This window comes from Rattus norvegicus, chromosome 5 (genome assembly GCF_021556685.1).
Source record: "Rattus norvegicus strain SHRSP/BbbUtx chromosome 5, alternate assembly SHRSP_T2T, whole genome shotgun sequence".
Classification (NCBI taxonomy): domain Eukaryota; kingdom Metazoa; phylum Chordata; class Mammalia; order Rodentia; family Muridae; genus Rattus; species Rattus norvegicus.
Window position 1 is genome coordinate 130,297,803 of NC_141538.1, and position 17,385 is coordinate 130,315,187.

At 40.8% G+C, this 17,385-nt stretch overlaps 1 protein-coding gene across 8 annotated transcripts in view; it reads left to right on the forward strand.

Annotated features, from left to right (window-relative positions):
- Positions 1-133: 133 nt before the first annotated feature.
- The window catches only part of Faf1 (Fas associated factor 1), a 372,980-nt gene continuing 355,728 nt past the window's right edge, over positions 134-17,385 (forward strand). For 3 of the 8 annotated variants that reach the window (XM_087660192.1, XM_087660191.1, XM_087660193.1), the window contains exon 1: positions 9,011-9,398. Coding sequence is in view for 1 of the 8 variants with exons in the window: in NM_130406.2 (NP_569090.2) it covers positions 9,354-9,398 (45 nt within the window). In the remaining 7 variants the exon portion in view is untranslated. 8 annotated transcript variants of the gene reach the window in all.

The window sequence follows — 17,385 nt, forward strand, 5'->3', positions numbered from 1 at the left end:
GCGCCGCGGGAGCGGGAAGGCCGGGCACCGCCCACGCCCCGCCCTCCGCCCTGGCGGCGCATTGGCCCGCGGCGCGCTCGCTCCGCCCTCGCGGCCCCGCGCCCTTCTCTGCCCGCCTTGGGCCTGGGTTCGCGGGAGCTCCTGCCCGCCCTCCCGCTGCGCTGGTCGCCGCTGCTGAAGCTGGGTGGGTTCGGCCCGGCCCGGACTGCTGTTCTGGAGCTGGCTGGAGTCGGCGAAGCCGAGCCTCTACCGCGAGAGACCCGGGTGGTGGTAACTGAGGCTGGGGGCTCAAGCTGAGGCCCTTAGAGGCTCGGCGGCCCTGTTGCTGGCTGGTGAGGAGAGCGCGGGCGCTCCGGCTGTCTCCTCAGCTGGAGCGGGGCGGTTCCACCTTCCTCGGAGCTCCCCGACCAGGCTCGCCGAGTTCGAGTGGCCTGGCCCGGGGCTGCTGTCCTCCTCCCCGAGCGCGCTCTGGCTGGACTCCTTTGCTCTGCCACAGGCCTTGCCACCTGTCAGGTCGCTGCCAGGGCTGCAGAGGGGACCCGACTGACAGAACTACACGGCAGAGAAGTCTTGTAGACTTGAGTTTTATGAGAACTGAAAGCGCATTGCAAGAAATCCTGACCAACTTCAAAGCCTTAAAGTTCCAGGGTCTAGAAAATGTTAACTTCTATTCTTGAGGGAAAGTGAGAAATACAATTAACTTTAGACAAGGCTTACAGTTAGTTAGAAATGTTTTCTTAAAAAGCTGTGTCTTTATATTGGGGGATTTCTTTCACTCACTACATGGAGGCTTGATTGTTTTTAGGTGGATGTAAGGATGGTAGCCTAGGTGTAAAAGGGCCAATGTACCCATATCGTTCCTTCCATATCCAGCATCAATTTTCTGTGCTTTTGACGTCCTGTTTTAGGCATATGAGATTACTGCCTTCTATATTTCTATGCTTAGACAAATACCAGCAAAGGTTGCAATGAAGCATTCAGTGGTCAAAATGAAACCAAGATCCCGCCCCCCCGCCAAGATATTGGTCTAATTAGAACCAGCCACGGCACATATATTCTCAAGTAACATCTGTGCCCAGTTCCTTGGAGTAAAGTGAAAGTATTCAAACAAGCCAGAGACATCTGTATAGTCATCTAGCAACAGGTTGGCTGTTAGGGAAAATTGGAACTACAAGAATTTGGCAATGCTTCTTTAAGAAAACGATCAGAGCTATTTTTTTTTTTTTAGGTAACTAAAGCTGAATATTGTGAATCAGGTAACAACAAAGGGGATGAACTTCTTTAAAAAACATTTTAACAGAATATTTAGGATTCCATGTATACTGTACTGATTATTCTGGGAACTATGAGTTTTTAATTATATGGAAGCTGTGATAGGACGTTGGCACTGTTAAAGTGATAACTGGCATTAATCCAAATTTACAAACCTTGCTTTCTAGAATGTAGTGGTGTCTTGCTTGGAGGATATATGGTAGCGAAGAAGAATAAAATTGTGCGCATTCTATATAAAAATGGGAGTATGTGTGATATGACTTTCATCAAATAAAATATCTTTGCTGAATAACTGAGTAAAGAAAATTCAGTGTTTAGGGTGCTTTTGTCCAGGCTAGCCTACAGCTCCTTATGTACCTCAGGCTGGCTTAGTACTTGTAAACTTGCATCAGCCTGGTATGGCTCGATTGCAAGTATCCACAACTCTACCTTGTTGTATTAAGAGTTTTGGGGCACCCTAAGCACCCACAAGTAATATGTAAATAAACTTAAATACAGAACCTGCAGATAAGAGTGAAAGCAGCTGGGTGTGGTGTGCATGCTTTTCATCCTAGCACTTGGGAGGCCAGGGCAGGTGAATCTCTGTGAGTTCAAAGCCAGCTTGGTCTACAGATCAAGTTCCAGGACAGCCAGAGCTACAGAGAGGTGCCCTGTCTCAAAATACACACATGCACGCACACACACTAAAAGAACCAAAAGATGTTCAGTAAAATTTTGTTCTTATAACTTCTATAACTTCAGCTGCTCTTGTTAAAACATCAACTTTTAAAATTCATTAAAAAAACTTACTTGGTAGTGGAACTTACCTGTAATCCCAGCACTTGGGAGGCAGAGGTAGGTGGACTTCTGTGAATTCAAGGCCTATAACTGTCTACAGAGCTAGTTCTAGGACAGCCAAGATTACACAAAGAAGCTGTGTCTTGAAAAAGTAAAAAATAAATGTAAAGATGAGAGAGAGAGAGAGACAGACAGACAGACAGACAGACAGACACAGAGAGAGAGACAGAGAGAGTGAGAGAGAACACTCAAAAAGGCCAGAAGGGGACATTGGATCCCCTGATACATTGTCTTATGTGGTTGGTGCTGGGAACTAAACTCTGGTCCTTTGAAAAGCAGCAAGTGTTTTTAACTGCAAAGTTATTTCTACAGCCCAAAATACTGTTTCTTAGGGACATTTTTTTTTAAAGTTCTGGGGTTATAGACATGTGCTACCAGGTCTAGTTGTTGTGAGGGAAAAAAAAATCTCTTATTTTGTGAAAGCTAGTTTACTGAGCTAGATTTAAGAGCATCTGTCATTGATAAGCATTTATTGTCCTGGAACTCACTCTGTAGACCAGGCTGGACTTGAACTCAGAGATACACCTGCCTCAGCCTCCCAAGTGCTGGGACTAAAGGCATGCACCACTACTACCCAATTGATAAGCTTATATTTTATAACGTGTTACCCTTGTATTACATTGAAAAGTAACAGTTTTTCTTTTAACACAGTCATGATATGTCCCTCAAAGGCCTAAAGGCATCTTACATAGTTGGATACTAAGTACTAAGAGTCATGGGAACCTTTAGTAGTTCATAATTGTTTTTACAGCAAGCATATGGTTCAGTCAAATTGTTTCATATTTTTCCCATATTGACTCCAGTGAATGAAGAATTCCTAAATAATTAGCTTTGAGGATTGTGGATGAGATAACTATACTTTCTTGGTTTTAAAGTCTTCTTCTTTATTGAGTTTATAGATAACAGAGGTGGCCCCCTAGGGGGCCTTTTTAAAATTACTTATGCTTGTGGCTTTGGAATTTTATTTCTGAGACCCAACAGGCTTTTTCAAAGGGTACTTGTAGAACTCCTTAGAAAATCCTGTTTTGAAAAGTAAGAAAATAAAATGCTAGTAAACAACTTGAAAGCTTAAGTTATGATATTAATTAGTGATGATTATAGTCCTTTGCAGCTATTAACTATGATACACATATTTGAATTTTATGAAGTAAATATAATTATTTTCATTTTCGATGACTTGAATTCATAACTTGGGCTTGGAGTCCTGGATTACCTAACAGACTCTTTAAATCATTGGATAAACTACCTGTTTGATTACTAAAACAGGAATTTAACTTGGTAGTAATATTAGTCTCATGAGTTATCTAATAAGCAAGAAACATTGTTTAAAAACTTTGGTTATCAGCCAGACAGTGGTAGTGTAAGCCTTTAATCCTAGCACTCAGGAGGCAGAGGTGGACAGTTTGAGGCCTGCCTGTTCTACAGAGTGAGTTCTAGGACAGCCAGGGCTACACAGAGAAACTCGGTGTATTAGTCAGAGTTCTCTAGAGTCACAGAACTTATGGAATGAAATTTCTCTCTCCCTCCCCCTCCCTTCCTCTCTCCCTCTCTTCCTCTCCTTTCTCTGTACATATGTGTGTGGGTATATATGTATATATAAAGATAACTTATTGGAATGACTTACAGGCTGCAGTCCAACTAACTCAGCAATGGCCAGCTGTGATTGGGAAGTCCAAGAATCTAGTAGTTGCTTAATCCCACAGGCTGGGTGTTTTAGCTGGTCTTCTGTATAAACTAGAATCCTGAAGAAGTAGACTCCAGTGGACGGGCTGGCAAGTAAGTGCAAGCAGGCAAAGAAGAAAACCTTCCTTTTTTCATTGCCCTTGTCTTAGTTAGGTTTTCCATTGCTGTGAAGAGACACTATAACCAAGGCTACTCTTATAAGGACAACATTTAATTGGGGCTGGCTTACAGGTTCAGAGGTTCAGTCCATTATCACCAAGGCAAAAGAGGAACTGAGAAGTTACAACTTGATCTGAAGGTTGCTATGAGAAGACTAATTTCCAAACAGCTAGGAGGAGGGTCTCTCAAAGCCCACCCTCACAGTGATACACCCAACAAGGCCACACCCACTTCAACAAGGCCATACCTCTTAATGGTGCCACTCCCTGGGCCAAGCATATTCAAATCACCACAGTCCTTATGTAGACCTCCAGCAGAAGGTATAGCCCAGATTAAAAGTGGGCCTGAAGATCTAGATTAAAGTCCTATGTCTTGAGCCTCAAGATCTAGATCAAAAGTTTGTATCTTCTAGTCTCAAGATCTGGATCACAGGTGTGCCATCCATTTCTGGATGGTAGCTCGTTCCAGATATAGTCAAGTTGACATCCAAGACTAGCCATCACACCCTGCCTCAAAACAACAACAGTAACAACACACCCCAACCCAACTCAACAACCACAACAACAAAAATAAAAAAACCCAACAACTTTGGTTTTTCCAATCAGAGGATCAAAATTAATTCCACAGTAAGTAATTGATAATGTGAAGACCCCAATATCACATAGTAAGAAAGGACCTATTACCTTTAAGTATTCTTACTCAAGATCCACAAACTCAGTGTAACCTCCTTTTCCTGCCTGATGTGCTGCCATGTCTAGTACAAACTCAGTGCAAATGCGAGGAAACATTGGGCAACCCCAACATGAGGGATAGTTTATAAAGTTCTTGACTCTTCAAAATTATCAGGATCTAGGCGTGTCATTGGAGTTTATAGATTCCAAACAATTTCTAATGAAAATTCAGCTAAATAGGGGCTGGAGAGATGGCTCAGTGGTTAAGAGCTTGTATTGCTCTTGCAGAGGACCCAAGTTTGATTCCCAGGACCTGTGTTGGTTTGCTCACAACCACCTGTAACCCCAGCTTCATGGGGATCTGATGTCTTTGACCGCTCTGTATACCTACACTTATGTCCACACAATTAAAAAGTAATAAGTACTAATGATAGCACAAAAAGTTATTTATACTTGAAAAATGAAGTACAAACATTTTAAAAAGTATTTTTTAAAAAGATTTATTGATTTATATATAAGTACACTGTAGCTGTCTTCAGACGCACCAGAAGAGAGCATCGGATCTCTTTACAGATGGTTGTGAGCCACCATGTGGTTGCTGGGAATTGAACTCAGGACCTCTGGAAGAGTAGTCAGGTGCTCTTAACCACTGAGCCATCTCTCCAGCCCTAAAAAGTATTTTTTAAAGATTTATTTATTTATTATATAAGTACACTGTAGCTGTCTTCAGACACACCAGAAGAGGGCATCGGATCTCTTTACAGATGGTTGTGAGCCACCATGTGGTTGCTGGGAATTGCACTCAGGACCTCTGGAAGAGCAGTCAGTGCTCTTAATCACTGAGCCATCTCTCCAGCCCTTAAAAAGTTATAAAGAGGAAATTATATGAAGATTTTTAAAAGATTGTGTTTAAATTGGGCAAAGTCTATTTTAGTGGACTAGAAAAACGAGATTAAAATTATTTTGTGTACTTATGGAAAAGGGATTTTCTGTTCTCTTGATTTGTGGCACTGTAGTGAGTTTTTCTCAAAGTAGAATTTTAAAAAGTAGAAAAATAAAAAGCATTGTTTCTTCTGTTCACTGTTTTCCCTTCGATTTTTATGTAGTAGATATTCTGGATGCTGGTCACTCAACCATAATAGAATATACGTCAGGAATACCTTTTCATTTACTTTATAGACTTGGCAGCAAGGAGGTTGATACTGTAGGGAGTCACCAGAGAAAGTGGGAAGAGCATTAGTTTTTGCCTAAACTTGAATCCTGGGCATTTCACTTTATTTCATGACCCTGGACAAAAATCTTAAACAAAACAAACAAACAAAAACCCCAGCTTTGCCTTTTGTTCTGTAAATTTCTTTCTTTCCTTTCTTTTTTTAAGAAAATTTTATTTATCTATTATATGTAAGTACATTGTAGCTCTCTTATGACACACCAGAAGAAGGCATCAGATCTCATTACAGATGGTTGTGAGCCACCACGTGGTTGCTGGGATTTGAACTCAGGACCTCTGGAAGAGCAGTTGGTGCTCTTAACCGCTGAGCCATCTCTCCAGCCCCTGTAAATTCATTCCTAAATTTATCCCTTCCTTCCTTCCTTCCTTCCTTCCTTCCTTCCTTCCTTCCTTTTCCTTTTCCTTTTCTTTTCTTTTTTTCTTTTTTTCTTTTTTGTTTTTTCAAGACAGGTTTTCACTATAAACAGCCCCGGTTGTCCTAAAACTTATTTTGTAGACCAAGCTGGCCTTGAACTCACAGAGCTCCATATGTCTGCTTCTCAAATGCTAGGATTAAAGGTGTGTACCACCATGCCTGGCTAGAGACAATGAAAATTCAAATCATTAGTATGAACCCAAGATTTTGTTGTGGATGTACCCGGATGAATATAAAAAACACTGGATAAAATGGTTGTGGAAGGAGATAAACCATTTGTCGATGAAACAATTACAGAAAAACATTCATAGAATTTGTCAGAATCGTGTTTAAGCACGAAGGTCATCTTGTTGGTTTAAGCTTACTGAAAGGGGAGGCCTTGAAAGCACATGTAGGACACTGAGAGACAGCTAACACATTAGGAAGCTTTAAGGCTTAAGGGGAGTTTTCCCAAGCACTGTTCAAAATTACTCCATTTTCTTAGTTTTGAGTCAGAGATTAAAGGTTCACAGAGGGGTTGTAAAGGGGCAAAGTGAGGCCTCAAACACAGAAATGCTATGAAATGGATGCTAATTTTAAACAAAGATTTGAAGTTTCTCATTTACCTTCTGAAACGATCTTGTTAGGCGTTGAAGTTAGTAATATCTGAATGACTCATCCAGTTTTCAACAGTTAATTCTTTGGGAAAATAGTTCTGCCACCTTGTGTTTCAATATCCAGGTTGTGCTTCCCATCTTACTACATCATGCACTGTTTCAATGTTCAGATGGAGAGAAGGGAGAGAGGAAGTGTACAGTGTTTGAATGAGTTCTGAGGTAGTCACATGTCAATTTTGCAGGGTTGCACTAACACTGACCATGTAAGACTCTGAACACCTGCTTTGTTCTAATGGGGTTATTGGATTACCTCATTTGTATTGTTGACATTGGGTTTGACCTCATGATTCCTATTCATAACAATTTCAGAATCTCTCCCTTTAGGTAGGTATAGCAAAGAAAGGAAAAAGACTACAAAGGGGTGTGTGTGTGTGTGTGTGTGTGTGTGTGTGTGTGTGTGTGTGTGTGAGTTTTAACAGGGTATCACCATGTAGCCCAGTCTGGCCTGCAACTCTCTCTGCTCTGCCCACCTCTGCACCTCTAGCGCTAGGATTAAAGGCATGAATCATCAGACACTGGAGGTTCTACTTCTTACTTAGCTGATCCTGCACATTAGAATAGGTTCGCTTGATAGGACCAGGGAGGTTCAGTGATTTAGAGTTACTCTATTGAGGAGGACCAGGGTTGTATTCCCAGCACCCACATGGTGGCTTATAACTCCAGTTCCAGGGATTCACACATCCCTTGCTGGCCTCCGTGAGCACCAGGCACCATATGGTACACATACATACACGCAGGCAAAACACTCATAAAACAAATAAAAAAATTAAAAACATACAAGTCCTCACAGAATTGTAGGCCAGACTCCTTTTAGTAAGAGAACAATGGAGTCCTTTTTTCCTCCAGGTAGTTTTGGGGATCTGACCAAAGAGCCTTGTCCATGCCAGGCAAGTGCTCTACTATTGAGTTGTACCGCCAGCAAATCAAGATCTTAAAGCAAATGGCACTCTTCTTTGCATTCAAGGGACTGAGTATTTGATTCAGACTTTTTTTTTTCTCATGCATACACTCCTAGCTTAAAAAAGCTTAGGCATTCTTTATGGTGATTTCATCAATTCCTAGGTTAACATTTCCAGAGTTTAACATACTGTCCAAAGCATGCACTTGTCCTTTAAAAGTTTGTAAGTTCCTATTTTTTTGTGTCAAGATTGAATTTATTGTCACCCTTCCTTTGGCCTAGATGGCAATTACAAATTGTCATATAATCCATAGGTTTTGGATGTTTTAGGTACAAAGGTTACTGATTTCTGACCATAAGTTGAAAACTTCAGAAATTATGCGCGGTGAAACATTCTATTACTTATGAAGTATTTTAATAAAATATGTGAGTGTATTCAAGCTTTCTGCGTGTGTCAGCTCTAAATATGTAGATATTATAGTAGTAGGAATATTTTTCCTTAAATATCAACTTAAAAGTGTTCAGCATCCTTTTGACATCTGGATCCTTACCCTCTGAGTTTCTATGTTCCACAGACACATGGCCTTCTGGATACCTCAGTGTTTGTGCCTGAGATTGCAGACTCTGACAAAAAGAGGTTCCATATTGGGAGTGAAAGTATGTAAGCGGCTTTTTACCGTGAGGTTGAGAGTGAGAGGCCGTTCACGAAGGGGTATTTTGGTGAGAGGAAAACCTACATGTTAGGGATTCTGCTGGCCAGGCGGTTTATGTTTTGGAGTGTGCTGAGCTGGGCTGAGGTTGGTTGTGTTTGGCTTGTGACTAAGCACGTGAAGCGCCGAATCTCATTCCGGCCACGGCCTGGAGGAGGCGGCACCCCGAGGCCTAGGCTTCAACCCAAACCGGAATAACCTGTTGCGGGTCCTCAGGCTCCAGGGGACGCACATAAGCGTCCCTGCTACACGGGCCGGCGACCCCGCCCGCTAGGCGAGCGCCAAGCGCTTGACAGGAGGACAGTCACGTGACAGCCGCAAAGCGCCGCTTTGCGACCTCGATGACAGGCAAAATGTGCGACAGCCCAGGCGCCGGCCAACCAGGGGCGGAGGCGGCGGTCGGGGAGGAAGCGGAGGAGGCGGAGGCGGCTGTGGCGTTGGCCCGCCTGCTCGTTCTCTCGCTTTCCCCGCCCCCGTCGGGATTGCCGTGGCTGAAGGGAGCCGGGCGCGCGCTGTCGCAACCTGTCTTCCTACCAGGCGGCGACGGAAGGACCGGCCCGGCATCGAGACCAGCCTCCCCGTCCGGGCAGCTGCGGCGAGGGATCCGCGGGGCGCAGGCGGGCTCAGGGCGGCTGAAGGTTACCGAGTGCATGAGCACCTAGTCTCCCGCGCTGCCCCGCCCGCCGGCCCGCCGGCCCTCCCGCCGGCTCGCCCGCCAGCCCCTCGCCACCCGGCGGCGGCCGCAGCTTCGGCCGCAGGAGGCGCCGTCTCGCTCCCAGGTGCGCGCTTCGTTCCCGGAGCCGCGGAGCTCGGCGGCCGCCATGGCGTCCAACATGGACCGGGAGATGATCCTTGCGGATTTTCAGGTGAAGTGTCTGGCTCTGCTCGCTTCCCACCTCCAACTTGGCGCCTCGGGGTGGTAGCGCTATGGCCTCTTCCCAGCGTTTGTTTGAGCACCGCGGTGTTGGTAGTGTGGGCTTTTTTTTTTTTTTTTTTTTTTTTTTTTTTTTTTTTTTTTATACCTTACGTGGCTCAGGATGTGTATATATTGTGAACCTTGGGGAACATGTATTTTATATGCTCTCTCCTTCTCTGTGTGTGTGTGTTGAATGATATTTTTACGTTTGGGGATATAATGATTTGGGGGTTACTATATATGTGGGGCTCTTTCTCAGTCTTATTGAGGAATGTGTAGAATATGGGTTTATTGTGGAGTGTTTGGGTTGTTCCATGAGGAAACTGTGATGTGTGGTGTGAAGAGTGTGTTGCTATGGGTGTGGTGTATTGTATGAAGTGGAGAATGAAAAGGTAGAGGGATGAGGAGGTGATGAGACTAGTCAGGCTTTGTGGTCCTTTTCAAAGAGGGGTAGACAGTTGAGACTCTGGTGGCCTTATTGCCATCTTTGGAGGGCAGAAAATAAGGAGGCAGATAGGCAGTATGCTTTCGTGTATCTCTGCAGTGAATTCACAAACTTAATAACCTGTTCACATTTACTCATTCCCTTCCCTTACAGACTTCAGTTGTTTGGTGTCCTTTACTCAGGGAATAATTGAAAGTAAAGATCATTCCCTTACTGAACCCTCCTGTAGTGGCATGTAAGTATCTTAGGGAGGTCCTTTGAAAGTAGAGCTGCGTGCATCTGGAAAGATTTGCAGCTATAAACCCTACCCTGTGACTATTTTCTTCGCCTTTTGGTATTTACTGGAGAACATATTTTAGTACCATACACACATTGTTTGGAATTATATTTGTCAAATATAGGCAGACTATTTCTCCTACACCGACATTACTTCACAGTCTCTGGAGGCATTACTCCATTTCTGCTTAGTGTTCTGATGACCATTTTTCAAGAGTTTGCACTGTTTTCTAGTAATCTGGTACACTAGAAATATGCTTATATCTACATTTTGATTATACTGCAACCTACAAACTCAGAAAGGATGGTTTTAAAAAAGAAAAGTTGGCCATGGCATTTTTTAGGCTTTAGAATAGCCCGAGTTCTTTATCTTAGATAGTGTCTCCCTATGCAGCCCAGGGTGGCATCTAATTTAATATAGTCTTCCTACCTCAGCTTCTCACAGTACTGGATTACAAGTGTGATCCCATGTCCATTTCTCAGACGTAGTTCTTACCCAGTTTGTGTTTTGATGAGAAGGCTCTGGACAACAAATGGTGTAATTTACCCTAGCCTTAATGTGATTATAACTTTGCTTTAATTTTGTAAACTTTTAAAACCTCTAATAACTTATATTGATTTCTCTCTTCTGTCAGTCACTGTACTTGTTAATTTTTTTTTTTTTTTGAGGCAGAGTTTCAAGATATACGTAGCTCAGGCCAACCTTAATTGTTTGTTCAGTGTTGGGGTTAAAGGAGTGTATGCCACAATACCTGGCTCACTATTAATATTAGCTAAAGGACTTGTTCCCAGAGGCACAGTAATATTTTTGAGGCACATCAAGACTTTGGTTTGGAAAGCAAAATGATTATTTTTATTATTTTAGCAAAATTCTAATAACATTTTCTTTCCCAGTCTTTCTTTCACCTTTGAAAATGTTTTTCTTCTGCAGTTGTTTCCAGAGCCTTATGGTCTATACTTCTAGCCAAAGATTTCTCTTATTAGAATGGTATTGGAATGATCTTATAGGCCAATGACATACTGTGCACACTGTTTATAATTGGAAGAAAATTTCTAATCTCATTTGGAGTGAACAGTTTTCATATAGTAAAAGAGATATTTAGAAGACCACATCATTTTGTTTGCGTGGTCTTTCTTTAAAATTGATCATTGTAGTCTTCTTTATTATAGGTTTTTTGGTATTAATTTAAAATAAGTAATTATCTATTATAAGAAAATCAAGAAACTTTTTGTAAAGATTATACCACAAGTTCTGAATGTAGCTGTGGGAAATGTAGCTCAGTGGTAGAGCACTGCCTAGTTTAGCATATGTAAGTCCCTGGGTTTGATATGTAGTACCACATTCATACACATAAAAATGCTTGTGTGCACATACGCATATACACACAAGCATAAGACATGACATGTAGATTCTTGGGTATTACTTGTTTAGTTGAGTACCTTCTCAAAACTGAATATAGTCAAATTATGTTTATTTTATGTGCTTGTGAGAATCATTAATGATAGTAGAGCTTAGCATGCTCTTAGAAAGGACACAATTTGCTTTTGAGACAGTGTTGTGGTAAATTTAGTTCCCAAATAAAAGACACAAAACCTTTATATTTCTAATAAACTTAGAAGTACGAGAGCTGGGCAGATTATCAACTGTCTATTCTATTTTGCCTACTTTGCTATCAATAACCTGAGATATCACTTGCCATATTCAGCCTGGGCTGCTCCTACTCCAGCAGGCCGGCTCTCAGGGCCATGTGCTCACAAGATCTACTTACCCCATGCCTTCTTCCTCCTTCCTCCTCTCTCCTCCTGGTCCCTGCCTGAGACCCTCCCAAGCCTAGAAACCTTTGCTCTGCCTCTTCTCTTCTGCTCAGCCCAGGCTGTAGGCATCTTTATTAATCAATCATGGATAACTTGGGGAAAAGGTTTATACAACAAAAGCTGATATGCATGAGGATCTGCTTGTCTTTGAACAACCAGATCTTGGGGTACAGAATTTAGCATTTGAATACAAGCAGAATCAGACCAATCTCCTGCAGATAGGGTTTCTCTGTGTACCCCTGACTGTCCTGGAATTCCATCTGTGTAGACCATACTGGCTTTGAACTCACAGAGATAGCCTACCTCTGTCTTATGTATGCTAGGACAAAAGGCACCACCATCACCTTGCAAAAGTGCACAGTTTTGAATTAAACTTTAAGAGTACTTATGGGCTGGAGAGATGGCTCAGCAGTTAAGAGCACCCGACTATTCTTCCAGAGGTCCTGAGTTCAATTCCCAGCAACCACATGGTGGCTCACAACCATCTGTAATGAGATCTGATGCCCTCTTCTGGTGTGTCTGAAGACAGCTACAGTGTAGTTATATATAATAAATGAATAAATCTTTAAAAAAAAAAGGAGTACTTATACATGCTGTTTAGTTTTAGTGTTTACAGTAGCCGAAATATGGAACCAGGCCAGATGTCCACTAGTATATGAAAAGTAAGGAAAATGTGGGGTATACAGTGGAGCCTTATTTTCCTTTAAAAAGAATGAGACTGGGGGCTGGGGATTTAGCTCAGCGGTAGAGCGCTTACCTAGGAAGCGCAAGGCCCTGGGTTCGGTCCCCAGCTCCGGAAAAAAGAACCAAAAAAAAAAAAAAAAAAAGAATGAGACTGGATTTGGTGATACACACATTTAATCTTAGCACTCGTGAGGGAGCCAGAAGCAGGGGGATCTCTTGAGTTCAAGGCCAGCCTGGTCCTGAATTCCAGGACGGCCAGGACTTCATAGAGAAACCCTGTCTCAAAAAGAAAAGAAAAGAAAATTAAAAAAAAAAATGAAGTTAACTCATTTGCAGATATTTATGTTGGGCAAAATAAGACAGACTTAGAAACACAAATAATGTCTGTTTTCTCTAATATGCAGAATCTATAGGCATATATGTTTATTTTTATACACATTTACTATTATAAGAAAAAAGGATTATTTGTGTGGTGGAAAGGGACCACTAGTGAGAGGAGGGAAGGAGGGGGCAAAAATGATTTTTGAGGTGGTAATAAGGGCAAAGTACAATGCTACTTACGAAATTGTTAAAATGAAACTTGTTGTTTTTGTGTGCTAACTGAAAAATTTTAAAGGTTCTGGTAGAATATTATTAAGTTATATAAAATTCATTGAAGATTTGGGGAAAAAAACCCCTCATTAAGCCAGGCAGTGGGAGTTTGACCATCATGGTCTACAGAGCAGGTTCTAGGACAGCCAGGGAGAAATCCTTGAAAAACAATAACAACAACAACAAAACCCCCCAAAACAAAAAACAACTCAGTTAAATTTGAGTATTTTATTTTTTAGTATTTGCATTTATTTATCCAATGAGGAAAGCAATTATTTTTAACAAGCTCAGTGGAAAAAAAAAGCCTTCCTAAAACTCCTCTATTTGTTTTTAGGAGAAAAAAATCAGAGTTTGATCTCTGCAAGATAGCAGGCTATAATAAGTGTAATGTCTAAATATGAAAAGGTTTTGGGAAGGGATTCTTGATCATTTCACTTCAAGAGAGAATGCTTCTGTTGAAGTCAGTGACATGGTGCTAAGTAGTGGAAGAAGATTATAGGTCACACTTAATGGGAGAAGATTGGGCCTGTAGATGGGTAAACTTACTATAAAACAAATTGCCTTCAAATTCCCACCCCATCCAGAGTGCTTAGCTCTGCATAAGTGAGGGCCCTGGTTTGATCCCCAGCAGTGAAACAAGCAGAACAGAACTCTCAGTTCTTTCAAGTAAGAAGTTTAATCATGGGAAACGTATAACATACTTTTCCCTATTAGCCACTTTCAAGTGTGTACTCCAGTGATATTAAGTATTCATTGTGCTGTGCAAACATCACCGTCATTCATCTCCACTGCTCTTTTCATCTTGTAAAACTGTAATTCTGGGTGCATTAAATAATCTGTCCTCATTTCTTCCTCTTTCTCCTCCTGACAACCAACCTTCTGCTTTCTGTCAATATGAATTTGACTCTTCTAGGGACTTTTACAGGAATTTTACATATTTGCTTTTCTGTGACTGGTTTATTTTAATTAGTGTATATGAGCTTAGGGTTCATCCTGAGATGAGACATGTGTCAGAATTTTATTCCTTTTAACAGCTAAATAGTAGTTTTCCATATTTGGAAATGCCATATTTTGCTTACTCATTCATCTTCTGTGATACTTTAGGATATCACAGAAGCCACTCTGTGGCTTATCATGAATAATGCTGCTGCGAGCAGAGGTTTAAAATACTGCTGGAGTTCCTTATTTCTTCGGTGGATTTTGGCTTATACCTAAGGGTGAAATTGCTGGATCACATGCTAATCCGACATTGAAAATGAAGTTTTAGTCTTTTTGAGGATCTTGTTTTCCTTAGCAAGTGTACCACCAAGATCATTTGAATGGAGGGATACTAGCGTCTCTCAGGACTGGTCTCCCTGTGTAGCTGAGGCTAGAGTTAACTCAAGGTCATTCTGTCTCAGTCTCTATAGTGCTGGGTTTGTAAATGTGGGTCATACCTAGTTCAATTAGTTACTTTTAAATTTAGTTCTGTTTAGTGGATGTAGAATTAGGGATATTTTATAAGAAGTGTTCAACCTGAGCCAGGCAGTGGTGGTGCGTGACATTAATCCCAGCACCTGGGAGGTAGAGGCAGGTGGATCTCTGAGTTTGACATTGACCTGGTTTACAGAGCAAGTTCTAGGATAGCCAGAGCTACATAGAAGAATTGTCTTTAAAAAAAAAAAGAGGAAAAAATTACCGTGCTTGCATAGTATGTTACAGTTAAAGTAATAGCAGAGTAGTATTTATGCTGTTCTGGCTGGCTAGAGCCAAAAGAATATGTACAGAAATACCCTGAGTTTTAAAAAAAATAACCAAAATGATTTCCCCCAGTGTCGTTAAAACAAAGGTGCAATGAGATGACATGTTCAAATCTTACTCTTAGGTCTCCCTCACACCTCCCCTTTGCAGGGTCTCACTCGATAGCTCTGGCTATCTTAGAACTCAAAAGATCTGCTCACCTCTTACCTCCAAAGTGCTGTTTTCTTGTTTTCTTTTTTTGTTTTTTTGTTTTTTGTTTTTTGTTTTTTGCTTTTGTTTTTAAAGAAGGCCATTCACCCCTAATCCAGGTTGGCTTAGAACTCTGTAGCCTACACTGATCTTAAATTCATGCCAATTTTTCTTCCATAGTATTCCAAGTGCTAAGATGACAAGGTGAACCAGCATGCTCTTCTAGTAATTGTAAAAATTCTTTATTATTTTCTTCTCACTAGTATGTTGTTTTATTATTATTTTCTTAATCATTTTTATCAAACAAACTTTGCCCTGTTTGATCTGCTTACAGATGGGAAATAGTTAACCTAACAATAACAGCTATTGTCAATTCTAATATTAGTTACATTTTACTAAGTTGAAACAACCTCCATGCCTTTCACTGGGTTTTTCCATGTGGCTGTCCTGGAATTTGCTATATTGATCAGTTTGGCCTTGAACTCAACAGAGATCGTCCTGCCCTTGTCTCTAGACATTAAAGGTGTGCACAAGTATGTAGGACTTTCAGGTCTTTTAGCTTTTTGATTAATGTCATACTAGAATTTGTTTTTCATTAAGAAAATTACAACTAGGGGTTGGGGATTTAGCTCAGTGGTAGAGCGCTTGAGGCCCTGGGTTCAGTCCCCAGCTCCGGGGTGGGGGGGGGAAGAAAAGAAAATTACAACTTTTTTTTGGAAAAATAATAAGTTAGCTTTATATATTTGGGAACAAAAAATAGTCTTGAAAGTTGGTTTTCTATTTACATTTTTCTGTTAGAGACAGATAAAAATCATTACTCAAGTGGGGAAAAAAAAAAGTAGTGATGTGTTGTTTTAGTTGTTTCCAGGAACCAAATCTTCTCTACCTAAAAAATATTTTTTGAACTTAGTTGCTAAAAATATTTTCTGAACTTAGTTGCTTTGGTTATAGATTTAGATCTTTTTTTTTCCTGCCAGATCTAGCATTTATTTTGATGCTGTTTCTTAGAGAACAACTTTTTTGCTTTGTAAGTTTCCTCATCTGAGACTCACACATTTAAGTGCATTGTGCTTGTATATTTCAAGCACAGTCATAAATGATGCCTCTCTCTGGAAAGTCACATGTATATTGTTGCCATTCCTTTACAACACTTGGCCTCTCTATATGGTGTTTTGATCCCTCTTTCTTTTTCAGTTTGACACAGATAGCTTCTGCAAAAGAGGATGCTACTCCTTGTGATGATATAGACTAGGGATTAAGCTAAGTATACAGGGAACTTATACTGAGGGGTGTTACTTGAGTAAGAGATTGAATACTGTGTAGAGGTAGTCTAGTTAACCTTTGTCATTTGTTTCTCTCTGTCCTCTTTACTTGAGGGACAGATCTGATCATACTGTTTTAGTATTCACATTGTAGATTGTTGAGAAAAGAAAGTTTTTGCACAGAGAATACAATTTAATAGTTTGTAGTTAGATTATATAGTTATGACTTTGAGGTTCAAAATACTTGAATTCAAATCACTTCTGCCACTCATTCATCTTGTGACGTTTGACCATTATTTTATATATCTACCTCAGTTTTCCAATTTGAAAAATGAGTTATACATGTAAAGCTATTAGAATCAGTGTCTGAAGTAGAAAGTGTTCAAAGTCTGTTATTTTTATTTTGACTACTTCTATATTTGTGTGTGTCTTGAGTGTGTCTACATGTGCACACGGATGTCATAGTAGTAAAGTGTGATGGTCAGAGGACAAATTTATAGGTTTCACTTATCTGTTTCCGCCATGTGGGTCCTAGGGATTGAACTCAGGTCCACAAGCTTGGTAGCAAGCACCTTTACCTGGTGAGCAATCTTACAGGCCCCTAGTTTTGGCACTTGTAAAAGTACATACTTGTTAAAAAATTAATTTCAGAGACTGAAAAATAACCTCAGAGATCATCTATTTAAAACCCATGACCTTAACTTTTGTGGAAATTGAGACTCCATGAAAAAGAGCTGACTTATCCAAGTGTTGTGAGTTGGTTTGTAACAAAAATCTGTCCAGGCACATACATGTAAAATAATTTGTTTTCTACCCAATTTGATCAGAGACTTTTTAGTTTTTGAGGAAAACAGACATGCCTTTCAGAAATTTCTCCAAATGAAAAATTTCCAGATAAATGGACAAATTGAGTTTGGTGGCAGGCACATACCTGT